We start from the raw sequence: 15,178 nt of genomic DNA on the forward strand, positions 1-15,178 counted from the left end.
CCCCAGATGCTGTGGTGCAAAAAGCAGGGGGTAAAAGCATCCCCCCAGGAGCAAAGGGATTGGTGATGGGATGGCATCCACCTTCACTGCCTTAGAAACATAAATGTCATGGCTGGAGCTCAATGGCACGTCCCTACGTGTCCCCGCTTTTGGGGACAACGCGTTTGGGGCACTCAGTGCTGAGAAAGCTGCCTCCCAGTGCTGCCCCTGGAGAAGGTTTTCTCCCAGTGGTTTTTAGAAGAAGCCAAAAAACAGAGCAGCCCCTTGGTGGGCAGTGTGGGGTGATGGTGACAGACACTGGTGGGAAGAAGCTCTGCAGGGATGATGTCCCTGTCCCCAGCACAGTGCTCGGTGGCACAGGGCAGTGGGACACTCGGGGCAGCCCTTCCCCACAGCCCTTGGCAAGAAGAAGACGGGGATGGGGACACAGGACAAATCCTGCTTCTGCCACCCACGTTTGGACACGCCACAGCAAGTCCTGACCCCAAGACACGGCTTCCCTGGTGTGGGCTGTGGGGGGAAAAGCACCGGGAGCCCATCACAGCCAAAATGCTGTGGAGGACCCCACTGTTGAGCCCTCTCCCCACGGGCTCCATGCCCAGGGTCAGATGAGGGATGCCCATGGGTACAGAGCCTTTCCCACGGCCACAGGGAGCAGGCAGCCAGAGTTTGGCTCCCAGAGCACCAACGAGCAGCACAGCCAGATGAAGGGACCCCCAAACCTGCACCTGCCTGACTCCTTCCCTCTGTGGGGAGCAGGGCAGGAGCAGAGGCTTCCTGTGCATGGGGTGCTTTGCCTTGTGCCGGAGCCAAAGCTAAACCAGGTTTAAACCAAGGCCAGCCTGAAAGGCGGTGGATGATGAGATGTGGGTGCTGAGAGCAAGAGGGGGGATGCAGGATGGGGGCTGTGGAGAAGGGCTGGGACACGGGATGAGTTCGCATCTCTAAGGCACAATCCACCTTGAGGCTGGGACACAGGGATGGGCTGAAGCGCAAGATGGGGTGATTTTCTCAACTGGCATCTGTTGTTTTGGGGAGAACATCTGCCTCTGAAGCAGGACTCTCTGGTGGGTTGGGAATTCATAAAGCCCAGCCTGGCACGGACACAGCTCCAGGACTAGAAGTGCAGCCCAAGAAGATGACTTTCCCATTGATTTCCATGTTTGAAAATATTCTTCAAGGAAGAAAAATACCAAATTGGTCAGAAAAGTGGGGAAATACCCAATTTTGAGAGCTCTCCACTCTCATTTTTGTGCTTTTCACTGTTATGTCTCAGTTATGGTGAACCTTATGAATTCCTCATCAGAGATGTTGGGGAGACCCAACACTTCAGCAGCTGATGTTCCAGACCCCATTTCCACCCTGAAATACAACATTTCCAGAAATTGGCTAATTACCATGTTTACAATGCTTTTTTCTCTCACAGCCCTGCTAATTCTTATTACCTCCTTTGTCAATAATTCCACTACTTCCTTTCACTGCCACGGACCTACAGTCACTTACATCTGTTTTCTGCACATGAAGCCATGCCAGTGGCAAAACCCACCCCAAAATTAGATGCAATCTTAACCTTTAGCTCTTGAATTTACCCAACAAGTCACCCCCTCAAAGGACCTTGGTGGCTTCTTCATTCCCTCGTTCTTTTTTAAAAAATACTGAATGACTTTCAGATTTAATATTATTATTATTGTTATAATTATAATAATAATAATTATTATTATTATTTTGGTAAACAGTCTCCCAAACGGTGCAGTGAAAATATTAAAAACCCTCTCACCTCCCTCCCCCATTTTTCCCAAATTAAAAAGAAGTACATTAATGTTGCATGTTATTTCAAGTGTTGTTCTTGTGCAACTGAACCAGACCACCTGCCGAAGGAGCAATTGTTTTGTTGTTGCTGCTCAGTTGAAAAATAAAAAGAAAAGAAAAGAAAGAGAGAAAGAGAGAGAGTAAGATTTGTTTCCTGATATTTCCTCTTTTTGGATCTCGCAGTGCTCGGCTCCAGGAAAACGCTGGCGTTTTCCCCGTGGGGAGAGCAAAGCCCCACGGGGCCGTGTGGGGCGAGCACCTGCCCACGCCCCACAGACCCTCCTCTCCTCATCCTTCCTTCTGTCCATCCATCCGTCTGTCCATCCATCCATCCATCCCCCAGAGCCGTGGGCCCTGCCGCGGGCGCTGGGCGCGGGGGACGCGCCGTGGCCTGCCACCGTCCCCTCTGCAGACCGCTCAGTGGTTATTGCGATGAAACTGAAAACTATGAACGATACTAATTTCTCAAGCATTCCTATGGCACTTGCATTGTTCTGCATAATTTGAGCGGGTTGTAGGGGAAGAGATTAGAGGAGGAAAAAAAATACCCTTGGAAAAGTCAACGGAAGGACCAAGAGTCATATTTCTGACTCTCTCCTGTACGACCGCTGATCCAACGCTATTGTGGCTTGAAGCCTGTCAAACTCGTGCCTGTTGTCCGGGCTGAGGTCCTCCAGACCCCGACTGTCATCGTCTTCCTCTTCCTCGTCGCGGCTCATGAAGGCCAGCTCATTCTCGTAGCAGAAGGAGTTGGTGCTGGGCAGCAGGAATTTGTTCTCCACCAAGTCCTTGGCGCTGCAACGGGGCGTGGACGGGACCTCGTAGGTTTTGTGGAAGTGGGAATAGTCTACTTTGTACTGGTTTTTCTCCTCGAACAAGACAGGCTCGAAGCGGTGGCCCCACAGTATCTCACTGGCCAGGTAGGAGCTCCGAGCTTGCGTCGTCATGGCTGTGGCCTCCACCATGCCCTCCAGGATGACGACGATCTCAAAGTCATCTGTCTCCAAGTCCTGGCGGCTGATCCCGAACAAGGGGCTGTCTTCGTTGATCTCATGGAGAATGGTGATGGGAGACACCAAGAAGATACGGTCCAAGCCTTTATCAAACCCTACGTCAATGTCTATTTGGTCGAGAGGGATGTACTCCCCTTCCTCTGTGATCCTGGGCTTAATTAGCTGAGCTCGAACGTGGGCTTCTACTATGTGGCTTTTCCGTAGGTTCCCAACCCTCCACATCAGGCAGAGTTTTCCATCTCTCATTGCCACTACTGCGTTATGGCTGAAAAGTAATGTCTGGGCCCGTTTTTTGGGCCTGGCCATTTTTGCCATTATTGCACCAATCATGAAAGAGTCGATTATGCAGCCCACGATGGACTGAACCACCACCATGAAGACGGCGAGCGGACACTCCTCGGTCACGCAGCGGAAACCGTACCCAATTGTTGTTTGGGTCTCGATGGAGAACAGAAAAGCAGCCACAAAGCCATTGACCTGCAGAACGCAAGGCTTGAAAGTATCATCTCCACCCGGGTTTTCTAGGTCTCCATGGATGAGTGCAATTAGCCAGAAAATCAGCCCAAACAATAACCAGGACACCAGAAATGCCAGGGAAAAGAGCAAGAGCATATACCTCCAGCGGATGTCAACGCACGTGGTGAACATGTCTGCAATGTACCTCTGTGGTTTGTCATCCATGTTAGTGAACTCCACATTGCACTGACCATTCTTCTTTACAAACCTGTTCCTGCATTTCCTCCTGGTGTGGATTTTCCCATTGCCAAAGCCGTTGATACCAGGCATGGTGGTCAACCTCAGCCCGTCTTCCTCGGAGGACACGATGCTGTAAGGGTTGACTCTGCCTGTTGTCATCCCTGAGCCAAGCCCACAGTGAAGGTGAAGAGTCTTGCGACTCCCAGTGTCCCCCTGACCCACCCCTGCCCACCCCCCAAATTCTCCTGCGGTGGAAGAGAAGTCCCAAACTTCCACGTCTTGGCTGCCACGTCACCACGTGGATCCTGTGAGAGGCTCTGCAATGAGAAAACAAAGACAGGGCCGTTATCACTCATGGCACAGGGACCCAAGGGGCTGCTTGGCCAATGGTTCTGATGGGCTGCATGTTGAGTGACAACCTCCTACACTGCTCTAATTCTCTCTTCCTTGGCTGGGCTGCTCTAAAAAACCACACAGAGGAAAGGAGAAGGTGTTAAAGTTTCTTCTTTCATGATACGAAGTGAGTGAACAAATCTTACTGCATTTGTGGGACACTCAACAGCTCCAGCAGATGAAAAACCTGGAGTTTCTCCACTTCACTTTTCCCACGAGCTCTGCCACTAGAGAGGAAAGCAGAGAGGCTGAGCTGTTCTCCGTGGGACACAGATACCAATAAAGGTACTCCTGGAAGCAGCTCCATCAGTTCACATTGCCCGTGCCAGATGGATCGGCGCCCAGCCCAGCGCCGACCTCAGAGCACCAGCTCTTCTGGGCTCCAGGGAAAGCACAGGGACATGTGGATTTAACCTCTGTCCCCCTGCCCGGGGATGGGAGAGGACACAGCCAACGTGCATCTGGTTGGAGAAGCTCCCAGGAAGGTACTTGCTCAGGGCAGATGTCCTGAGGAGCAACTTTCCCAACGTATCCATTGGGACATGGAGCCATCCACGGTCACAGATGGGTTTAGCTGGCCAAGTCTCATGAAGGAACAACTGCCACTGGGGAATGGGGAGCTGTTTTGGTCCCTTCTGGAAGGTTCAGCTGCAGGGTCAAGGACCTACACTCAGCTTTGCTTGGGAGAGAGGTGACATGGACATGGGAGAGGTGGCCCAAGCCTGGTGGGCTCCCTGGTGGAGGTGAGCACATGGTGGGGGAACCCACTCTGCCAGGCTGCTGGACCCCCGCCCAGCCCCTCGTGGGGCTGCATCAGGGAGTGGACACGATTGTGGAGAAGCCATGTGGCACATCCCAAGCCCCTCAAAGAGATGGCACCACAGGAACTCTCCACACATCTCTCCCTGGCACAGATCACCCTATTATTTAGTGCCATGGGACATGCCACTGAGGATGGAACCGCCTTGCTGGTGGTGAGACCTGCACAGGGCACCAGCGTGGCGGGGGAGCCTTGCTGGTGGTGAGACCTGCACAGGGCACCAGCGTGGCAGGGGAGTGGGCACAGAGCCCCCCATGAGAGCCCAGCTGGTGCCTGGAGCGCAGCGAAGCCGCCGGGCTGGACGTGCTGTGCTGGATCCGCCGGCCCCATCGATGCGCTCGATCCCTGCAATCAGCTCCAGCGCCCGGGGACACGCTGGGACAAACACACCCTTTCCATTACACAGTGTCCAGGGCCAGCCAGTGCCAGGGAGCATTGCCAGGCACAGCCTGCCTGGGGCTGCATCATCCTGGCTCGCAATGATACCCTGCACTGACTTTTACTGAAATGCTCCCCAAATCCAGCCTGAGAATCAAGAAACCCTCCAGAAGCACTGCACCACAAGCAGGAGAACTAAAGCCTGCCCAAACCTCCCAGCTGCTGAACACAGACCCATGTGTGCCACCACCTTATACCACACAACACATTTCCCCCTGTTGCAATCCAAGCACAATTATTTTTATCCCCAAAGTTGATTTTTTGAGAGCCACAGTTGTTTGTTGGCATATCAGCAGACCAAGGGATTGCTCACACACTGAATGAGAGCCTCTCCCTCCTTGGAGCCACAGAGGAGAGTAAAATAGGCACAAACAGTTAACATTAATAGTAAATATTTACAGTCTTATTGAAACAGGACCAAGGTGGCCCTGCAGAGCTGATCTGTCAGGCCAGATGCCCAGCACCAACCTGGTCTCCCACCTGAGTTTTCCTCCTGTCCATCCTGGCTGCATCCATTAATGTTTCTCCTCTTTCTTTAAAATGAGATCTGAGCATTTTGGGCCAGAAAAGGCTGCTCCTCTATCACCCCTCTGGCTCGCCCCAGGGCAATACACCAAATGCTTTTGCCACAAGAGGAAATTAGAGTTGGGTTTTTTAAATTAATTCTAGATGCATTTGAGAAGTGAACAAAATGCAATGAGCCCCCAGTGACCTGTGAGAGGATTAGCTGGGGTCTGGATTAACTGTGCTGGAAGGGGAGCTGTGCCTGGGTGACTGCAGAGGCAGCAGAGCTGCCCTCACCTGTGGTGGAGTTTCCAGGGACCCTCAGGTTCCTCATCCCCATCACTGCTCCCCCCTGCCTGCACCCCTTCCTTCCTTCCTTCCTTCCTTCCTTCCTTCCTTCCTTCCTTCCCTTTTTTTTCCTTCTTTTCCTTCTTTTCTTTCTTTTCCCTTTTTTCCTTTCCATGTCACACTGAGTTTCAGGGACCCCTCTGCTACGAGGTGATGCCAGGACAGACCCCAGGAGCCGACCCTGTTTTGGGTACAGGGACGTTCTTGTGGCACAGCCCCTTTCCCATCTGGGACCCCACATTCCCGGACCGAGCCCTTCCCGGAGCTCCTGGGGGACAGACCCCCCCGTCCCAGGCCGGCAGCGGCAGCCTGGGGAGACGGCAGCTAAATAAAGGCAGCAAAGTGGATGTGCCGGAGCAGGCGGCCGCCTGCGGCTCGTCCTTTATTTAGCACAGTTTTGTTTGGAAATACACTTTCTCGAGTTCGCTGAAAGCTGAATTTCTGGTTTGGTTTAAATTTGAAGGCTGGAGCCCCACGCTGCCGCTGCGGGAGGCTCAGGCTGGGAGAGGGCTCATGCAAACACACGGAAACTCGTGGCTGGACGGGCTCTGACAGGGGAGCGGCCGGGGACAACATCCCCGTGGTCACTCTGCATCTCCTTGGCTCCGGAGTGCATCCTCCAGCACCACCCTGGCACCTCCCCACAGCCAGAACTGCTCCAGGGGCTGCCAGAGGTGTTCCTGGAGCTACATCTCCAGAGGTGTTCCTGGAGCTACATCCCCCTGTCCCTGGAGCTACATCCCCAGAGGTGTTCCTGGAGCTACATCCCCCTGATCCTGGAGCTACATCCCCCTTTTCCTGGAGCTACATCCCCAGAGGTGTTCCTGGAGCTACATCCCCCTTCTTGCCGGCTTCCCTCAAACCTGCCTATCACAATTTTCCCTCACAGGAACAAAATGAAAACTTCCCTGACAATCCCTGCCGGTTAATCCCATTCCCAGCCCAGCTCCAGAGCAGGCAAACCCCTCTGGGTGTGGGGCAGGAGCGGGACCGTCCCCTGCTGTCGGTGCCACGCGTCCCGCACAGAGCTAACAGCGTTAACGTGTAGGAAACAAAACAGGCTCATCATTCCAGTTTCGGGAATGAGAGGCCCCGGCTCCCCGCGGCTCGCAAGGCAGAACTGCCCCAGCTAATGAGCTGACAAGAGAGGCAACAACTCCTGCCACGAAACTGCAGCAACCCAGCTCCCACGGCGGAGCGGATCCCCGCCGAGAATCCGAGTGTCTCCAGCAGTCCGCCAACTGCACGCTTAATTTTATTTATTTTACTTTTTTTTCATAAAAGGGGATGTTAAATGTTACGACAATATTCGGAGCAGCCAGCACGCTAGGAAAAAGTGCTGAGTGCCGGAGATGTCATCAGTTAGAACCGGCTGAATGTGTCAATGCGATTTATCATCACACCTTTCCCTGCGCCTCTAGACGGGACGCGTTTCGGCTGCCACCCGCATCCCAGCGTGGATTCTCCCCTGGGAGAGTGCACACAGCCGGGCTGTGCTCAGCTGGGGGCTCGGAGGAGCTCGGTTTGGGGATGATGAGTTTGCTGGTCCCCCGTTCTCGGGGCAGGAGAGGTGACCGGCCGGGAGGGGACGGCGTGAGCGGGTCACGCTCGGTGCTGCTGCCTGCCCCGAGCCGGAGATAGCGCTGCCCTGCGCCGGGAGATAACGCCGCTATCTCCCGCGGAGATGCCCTTCATGGCCCGGCAGCAGGACAGCAATGTCAGCGGCGAGGAGGGAGCTCTGTGTGCGGCACAGCTCAGGGAGCCCAAATATCCCCTGCTCGCCCCGTCCCGACAAAGCCACCCCTCACCAGGCACCCCAAAGCGAGGGGAGGCGGCTCAGGGGCTGCAGGCTCCCCGAGCCATGCCGGGGCAGCAGCAACGCCTGAATAACTCCCTCCTACAATGCCCTGTCCTTGAGCACTGCCAAAAAATTAAGGGTCAGCACAAGGCAGGCCAGGTCAGGACATATAAAGAATAAATGAGAACAAATGGCCCCCTGTTTCCCCTCCACTGCCAGGGAGGACAGGAAAGAGGTTCCCACCACAGTGCATCCCTAATGAGAAAAAACTGCTTCATTTTGGTAAGGACACAGGAGAAAAACAGCCACAGGCACACACCCCTCCCCAAGACAGCCACATACCCCCCCATTTCCAACAAGCAGTGGAGAAATTGATGTCTGCAAGACTTGGTGGCACATACAGAAGGGAAACTGAGGCACGTGGGACAAGGAAGGCCCTTGGTGGCAGGAGTGGAGGTGACAGGGTGGCTGGAGAGATGCTGGCTCATCCCTGTCCCCCTGAGCCACGTGTGGGTGCCACGGGTACGGGAGCAGGAAAAAGGGCCACGTGAAGCCTTTGTCACCACTGGGGCCAGGTGGCCTCTGTGGGGTGAGGGGCTTGTGCTTAAGCACCCTAAAACTCCTGCTAAATGCACCCTGGATCAGAGAGATCCTGGGAAAGAGCCTTTCAGAGGCTGCACTGAGCATTCCTTGGGCCCCAGACTCCGTGGTGTGATGGGGGGACTGAGCAGCCCCGTCCAGCTGCCTCCGTGTCTGTTCCAGCTCCAGCTCCAGCACCCATCCCTGCTCCAGCACCCACCCTGCTCCAGCACCCACCCTGCTCCAGCACCCATCCCTTCTCCAGCACCCATCCCTGCACTGGCAGAGTCCTGGGGCTCTACATCCACCCCTGCTGCTTCCCACTGTTCCTGCTGTGTCCCCCTGCCTGGCTGCAGGACAGTGCCATGGAGATCTGGGAATGCCACAACACCCACAGTCACTCCAACCCACAGCCAGCCCTGCCATCCCCCAGGGCTTGAAATCCCATCTCGTTCTCCTGGAAAACTCAGGATGGATGGATGTTTTTTCCATCCCCTCACATCCATACACCCAGAGAGTGGGACATGGCTGGGGGGAAGGATGAGGGCAAGGGGCTTGCAGGCCTTGGCAGGGACCACCTGCACCAGGGGCTGCCAAAGGGTGTCCCAAAACCAATCCAGACTGCCTTGTCCGCATGACACCTACCCAAACTTCTGGGGTACCCCCTTACCCCTCCCCACAGCCCCCCAGCTGCACTGGCTCCGAGGGTGGGTGTAAATATTCCAGGAAATCGGCCTGGGAAGGGGCAGAGCCCCAGCTACTCCCCAGACAGGGGGGGCTCAGCCAGGTCCCGGGGAGGGGTCAGCCCTTACCTGGTGTGTGCCCAGGGGGACCCCAGCTCTCCCCGGCCATGGCTGCAGGGCACAGGGTGCCCCAGGGCCCTGCTGCAGCCCGGGCAGGAGACAGAGAGTTTTAATTGAATTTCTAGATTATCCTGGAGGAGAAATTGTAATCTCCTTAAATCCAACCTCTGGTCGAGTCCCGTAACCTACTGTCCTGCGCCGGGGAAGGGATTTAGCGAGGGGGAGGGGAGGTTTCCCAGCCTGCTGATGCTCCAGACCCTGCACCCAGCAAGATTTGACCCACAGGACGTCAGAGATCTGCTCCCAGCAGCCCTAGGGCCCTGCAAATTAAAGTTCTGCAGCAGCAATGCCCTGTCCCCTGTCCCTGTGTCCTGCCATGGTGACAGTGTCCCAGGAGCCTCAGGAGCTGGTGGGGTTGGGACTCTGGTGATGGAGATGGCCAGAGCTGGATCAGTGGGGTCTTTGGAGGGTGAAGAGGAGCCATCCTGGGTGGGACTCATGGTTGGGAGTTGTCCAGGGCTTAGAACTGAAATACCACCCAGCCCAGCCATGCCCAAGGTGCCAGAGGGCTGTGCAAGTCCCCAAGCAAATCCTGTTCCCTGCCCAGGCTGTGGTGGGTGCCTCCCTCCCAAAAAAACCATCCTTGGATCGTGTGGGCCAGAGGATGTGCCTTGGGAGGGTTGGTGACCTTGCATCCATCACACGTCCCTGGTCCCTCCTGCATGCTCCCAAATCCGGATACCTGCTGGGCTCCAGCCCCAGCCCCAAACCTCCCAGGGATGGGGCTGAGGCAGACGATGGCAGGGCTGGAATCAGTCAGCCACGCTCCTGCCTGACGTAGCTGGGGCCTCTGCAGGGACATGGATTTCCGCTGGGAATGGCAGGTTCCTATCCAGCACATGCCAAGAGGCTCAGGGGAGAGGCAACACCCCTGCCCCAGCCCTGGCCCTGACCAAGGGGGGAGCATCCAGCTGCTAAAAACCACCGTGGGAAGAAAGGGAAAAGCGAGGCAGAAAGGGCAAATGTCTCCAAGTGGATTTTGTCACCAACCAGATGGAAACGAGCTGAGGGCCACAGTGCTGAGGGCTTCCTATCCTGAAGGTAACACCAGTGATTGGAAGCATCCCTGGGATATCACAGGGACGGATTATTTCGAGAGCCCTCTCACACCTCAGGGTCAGAGGCAGGAGATGATGGATCTGGATCCATTCATCCTTGTTCAACAAGACTAACCCTGTACCTCCTGCTTGCCAGGTTCCAGTGGAGGCCTCTTTCCCAAATCCCATTACTCCCAAGGCAGGTTTCACTTGTTCTCACCTAACACAACCCCCCCACTCCAGGAGCCGTGTCTCTGCTCCAGGGAAATCGCGAGTGTGGGCAGAGCCCGCGCCCAGGAAATGTTTATCCTGAAGGCACAAACACAGGAAGGTTGGGAGCCATGGAGCTGCCAGCCAGAGCCAGGGGCTGTGGGGAGAGCAATGGCATCTCCCCACAGTGACATTCCAGCTGGGAATCTGCATGGAAAGGAGCGGGATGACCATGAAACCCAGCTTAGGATAGACACATCCCTTCCAGCCAGGAGAGTTGGGATGTAAGCAAGGCTGAGCCATCAACTGCTCATCAGCACCCTCCACCCTTTTTCGGACCTTAAACCCACTGTCGTTCCTGCTCCACCAAAACATTAACAACTGCTCAGCTCTCGGTGAGAAATGCAGCCCGTGTCCTGCTATCCCAGGCAGTTTTCCTGGCTCCATGGCAGTGCCAGGCTAAAGCTGTCATTTCTGAAGCGCCGTGTTTCCAGTGCTCTTTGGCACTGCCTGGATTAAGGTGTCAGCAGAGCCCTAAACGTGACTGTTTACCCCAGGAGGAAGGAAACGGGGAGGAAGGACATGCCAAGCTCGGGGAGAGCCGCCCTCCTGGCTCTACTTACCCCGCGGTCGCAGCGAGAGCCGCAGATGCTGAGCCCGGTGCCGGCGGCCGGGGGAGCGGAGCGGGGACTTTGCCGATGTCCTGCCTAATTGCTCCCGAGCTCAGATTACAGCCTCGCTTCTTCCCTACATGTACAGGAGATGGCACCTCGGCCGCGGCCCCGGGAGCCACCGCCAGCGAGGGGGATGTGCACCTTCAGCGGCATTTCCAAGGGGCACGGAGGGGAATCGCCCTGTGGCAATGGTGGGGAGCCCACGATGCCTTGGCGGTCCCAGGGGTGTTGGAAGAGAAGCAGCTTGGAGGAGATTTCAGAGATTTTTGGGAAGTGAAGAAGCAGCCAGAAGGATGAGACACATTCCAAACTGGTGGATCAGACAGTGGTGTCAGGCAGTCGGTGTTCCAAGGCAAGACCACTTTGTTCTTGCTGTTTAATGATGGCCGTGACACAAACCCCATCTTCTCGGGAGAGGATGAAAAATCACCCTCCTTTTCTGCTGGGGATGTCCAGCTCCCCTGGCATGCTCGTGATGCTGTCCAGCATCTTCAAGACAAAAAAGGCCCTTGCACTGTTTTTGCAGCTATTGGTTTTCCTCCAGATCATGGCTCTGCCCGCAGCAGTTCATGAGTTTCAGTGTCTTCGAAATCCTGAAAGGGCTCCCTTTAAAGCTCTCATTCCTCAAGCAAAGCCCGTTTGGAGGAAATAATCTTCCCAGTGGGTAACAGGTTTCTGTCCCAATGTTTCTGCCTTTTCAACGCTTCTTTGCTGTCACCAGAGAGCTGGACAACCCCAAACTTCAGACATGACCCCAAGCCCAAGTAGCTGAAGGGCAGCAAAGGCAGGGCAGGGTATTTTGGGGACCGTCTTTATCTGCTGCATGAAGATTTAGCACAGGCGTTGCGTAACGCTGGGGGGGTCACTGCTCTCGTCCCCTCTCGCCGTCAGAGATCAGAGACTCAATTAATCCTCCCTCATTCCCTGCCCACGGGGACCAGCCATGGGTGCCCTCTCAGCCTGGCCCTGGCAGCAAGAAGTCAAATCTCTGCCCGATGTCAGCATCCGCTGATGTTGGTAGCCCACAGCCTGGGGGTGACGTGCTGTGGGACACTCCACTGCCACATCCCAGGGCACCCATTGCCACCACCCATGGCTACCATTGTTCCTCCCAAGCCACCCACCTTGCTTGGAAAGCTCTGTTCAAATTGAGGTGGCCATGAAGGAACCAGACAGACATCCCTAAAAGGATTCATTATTTCTGATTCATTATTTCATTATCCCAGCCTCGGGTTCCGTTGTTAGGGGCTCTGCAGAGACAGAGCCTGTGGCAGAGATCTGGGCATTTAAGGCATCTAAAAGGTCGTTTTTAAACCATCAAGGTTTGGTGCACATCTGCCCGTGTTTCCCCTCTGCTCCTTTGCACAGAGCAGGTCACTGGTGGGTGGCTTGCTCAGGCACACACTGCAGGATCAAAACAGCAATGAAGGGATCCCTACTTTTTTTTGGCCAGCCCTAAAATAACAACCCCCACGTGTGTCCTTGTGCAACCCTACAACGAACAAGGCAAGTGCAAAGCCTGGCGTTGGCGAGCCCGGGCACTGCTGTGCACTGCACACACGGGCTGACAAGGAGAAGAGCACCAGCAGGAAAACCCAAAATGCTGCCACAGGAAGACTTGGGGAGGTAACGGTGGTGTCATGCTGCTGCCAGCCACAACAGCCTGCAGAACACCTGGGGTCCTGGTCCTGCCCACCAGCATCCCTTGAGCAGTAAAAACAGACATCACACAGCACCCTGGCATGGCTGGGGGGCCGTGATGGCAAAGGGAGGGCACAGAGCAAAAGGACCCCGTGGCTGGGGCAGGGGCCAAGTCTGGTGGCACTGGGGAGGATGACAAGTCTGGTGGCATTGGGACAGGGTGACATGCCCCTGGTGAAGAGCCTCGCGGAGAGTTACACAACGCCGGCCCCGCCGCCCTTGGCCGTGTGTGCCGTGCGTGCTGCTATCGACACGGCCCCGGCCGCCCTCCGACATCCCCGCGGGCACAGAACTCTGCAAGTGGCGTAAATGCGAGTGCACGTGAGCAGGGGACCTGCTGCAGCCCCCCCTCAAAGCCTGGAGCTCCTGCAGTGGTCAGCAGCCGTGCAGCAGCACCCCACTGTGCCCTGGCTCGGCTGTGCCGTGGCAGGGGGTCGGGGGGCTGTGTGGAGCAGGGGGGACAGGACTGGCACCCACCCCCGGCATCCTGCTGGGAAAACACAGTGGCTAAGGCACTGCATGACCCCCGCCCAGGGACTTTCAGGACATCAAAGACCAGCAAGAAGGACGCAACAAATTCAAACCTGGGGGCTGTGATACCAGATTAGGGCAAGGCAGTGCTGCAGGCAGGACCTTGGTTCTTTGGTCTTGCCACTTAAGGAGGTCTCTGAACCAAAACCACCCCCAAGCCTATTTCAGGAGAGGAAGAAAAATCCCCCTCTGTTTCTTTTGGAGGGGAAAAAACACTCTCTGCTCCCACAGGCAGCAAGGAGCTGCCTGAGCACAGCAGCAGGAGAAGGAGGGATGCTTTTGTCCATAGAGGTGGGGAAACTGAGGCACGGTGGCTGGAGAGGCCTGAGCGTGGGGACTGGCAGCAGCCCTTGTCATCGCCTTCCCCTCTGCCTGGCCTGGCCCCAGGTCGAGATATTTATAAAGCCGATAAGGGAGCAGAAAGAATTTTCCAAACGCCGAAGTTACGTAAGCTCTCCTCGCCCTCCATGGACATCGCCTTTAATTATAGGCTTGGTTTGGGGGGGAGCCCTCCGTGCTGGGGCTGGTGGGGGCCACCACTGCATGGTCACCCCAAAGGGTCTCACCCTCCTCTCTCTCACCACAGAGAGTCCCCAGGGCCAGGCACCAGCCTGTGCCAGCAGTCACCCTGTGGAACCCCATTCCTGAGGGACCCTGGTGGTTTTGTGGCCATCTCCCCATCCTGTGTAGGGGACCCCAGGTTTTAGTCTGGGTTCTGGGTGGCTGAGCCCCCCAGGGTGTGCACACCCCTGCAGCCCACCCCAGCACGTGCTGGATGTCACGGCAGGTGACAACCTGAGCACAGCTGGCATTGCCATGGTGACAATCGATGGCTGCTGCTGGGAGGACTCGTGTGGAGGTGCTGCACCAGCACCTGCCCCCCAAAGTGCTGACCCCCACTCCAGACACTGCAGTCACCCCCTGCCCTCTACCAGCCCCATTCCCACCACTCTTTACCCCATTGCACCTCACAGGCGACTTCCAAACCCTTCTCCATCGCCTCACAGCTGCCTCCAACTCCACCAGCTGTGCCTCAGTTTCCCCAGCCCTGCGCTTGCTACCCCAGGGGAAGACAGAGTCTCTTCCCTGGGATATTTTTCTCTCGCCAACTTCGGCCAAGGCTGCAGAGTTGGAGGGATGCTGAGCGAAGGCTCCGTCGCTGTGGCAACCCGCGGCGGCCGTCGCCAGGCGACCGCCCAGGGATGCTGCAGAGATGCTCTGGAGGCAGAGCGAGAGGGACCAGGGCGGTGGGGGATGTATCCATAGGGATGCCACCCCCCTACTCCCTTTCCCTACCCAAACCACAGCCTGGATCTTTGTCACAGGGTGTTAAAACGCCCTGAAAACAGCCACTGATTTGACTCAGGCAGCTGGCTGAGCACTGACAAGCTCGTGGCAGCACAGGCTGGCTGGTGGGAACACCAGCAGGATGCTCGCGGGTGGGAGCAGGGCCACTCCGCTTCCAGGGACACCTGCAGAGCTGTGGAAACCATTGCTGGAAATAAGCCCGTTAGCTTCTTAACCCTCATTAAGCAGCTTAGGGGGGACACGCGCCACCCTACGCAAGCCCGGAGGGGGAGAAGGCCTTGCCAGGGCGAAGGGGTGACGGGATCTCAGTGGGTGCTGTGGGGGTGGCACGGGGGGCACGGCCCCGTCCCTGCCCTCGGCGAGCCGCGCTCCTGCATCCAGCCCCCCTGTTGCTCCCTGCCAGCCGGGCCCCTCGGCAGCTCCCGGCAGCGCAGAGCAGCAGGCAGGGATGGTGAT

The 15,178-nt window shown here is 56.4% G+C and overlaps 1 protein-coding gene across 3 annotated transcripts in view; it reads right to left on the reverse strand.

Moving 5' to 3' along the window:
• Positions 1-6: 6 nt before the first annotated feature.
• LOC121334440 (ATP-sensitive inward rectifier potassium channel 12) overlaps positions 7-15,178 on the reverse strand; it is a 55,290-nt gene continuing 40,118 nt past the window's right edge. For 2 of the 3 annotated variants that reach the window (XM_041401593.1, XM_041401590.1), the window contains exon 2: positions 7-3,835. In XM_041401593.1, the coding sequence (XP_041257527.1) occupies positions 2,388-3,677 (1,290 nt within the window). In that variant the 5' untranslated portion in view covers positions 3,678-3,835 and the 3' untranslated portion in view covers positions 7-2,387. Of the gene's footprint in view, positions 3,836-11,131; positions 12,046-15,178 lie in introns of those variants that run through there. The other variant, XM_041401592.1, reaches the window with a different exon arrangement.

Source organism: Onychostruthus taczanowskii, unplaced genomic scaffold (assembly GCF_017590055.1).
Source record: "Onychostruthus taczanowskii isolate IOZ18803 unplaced genomic scaffold, ASM1759005v1 scaffold19, whole genome shotgun sequence".
Classification (NCBI taxonomy): Eukaryota; Metazoa; Chordata; class Aves; order Passeriformes; family Passeridae; genus Onychostruthus; species Onychostruthus taczanowskii.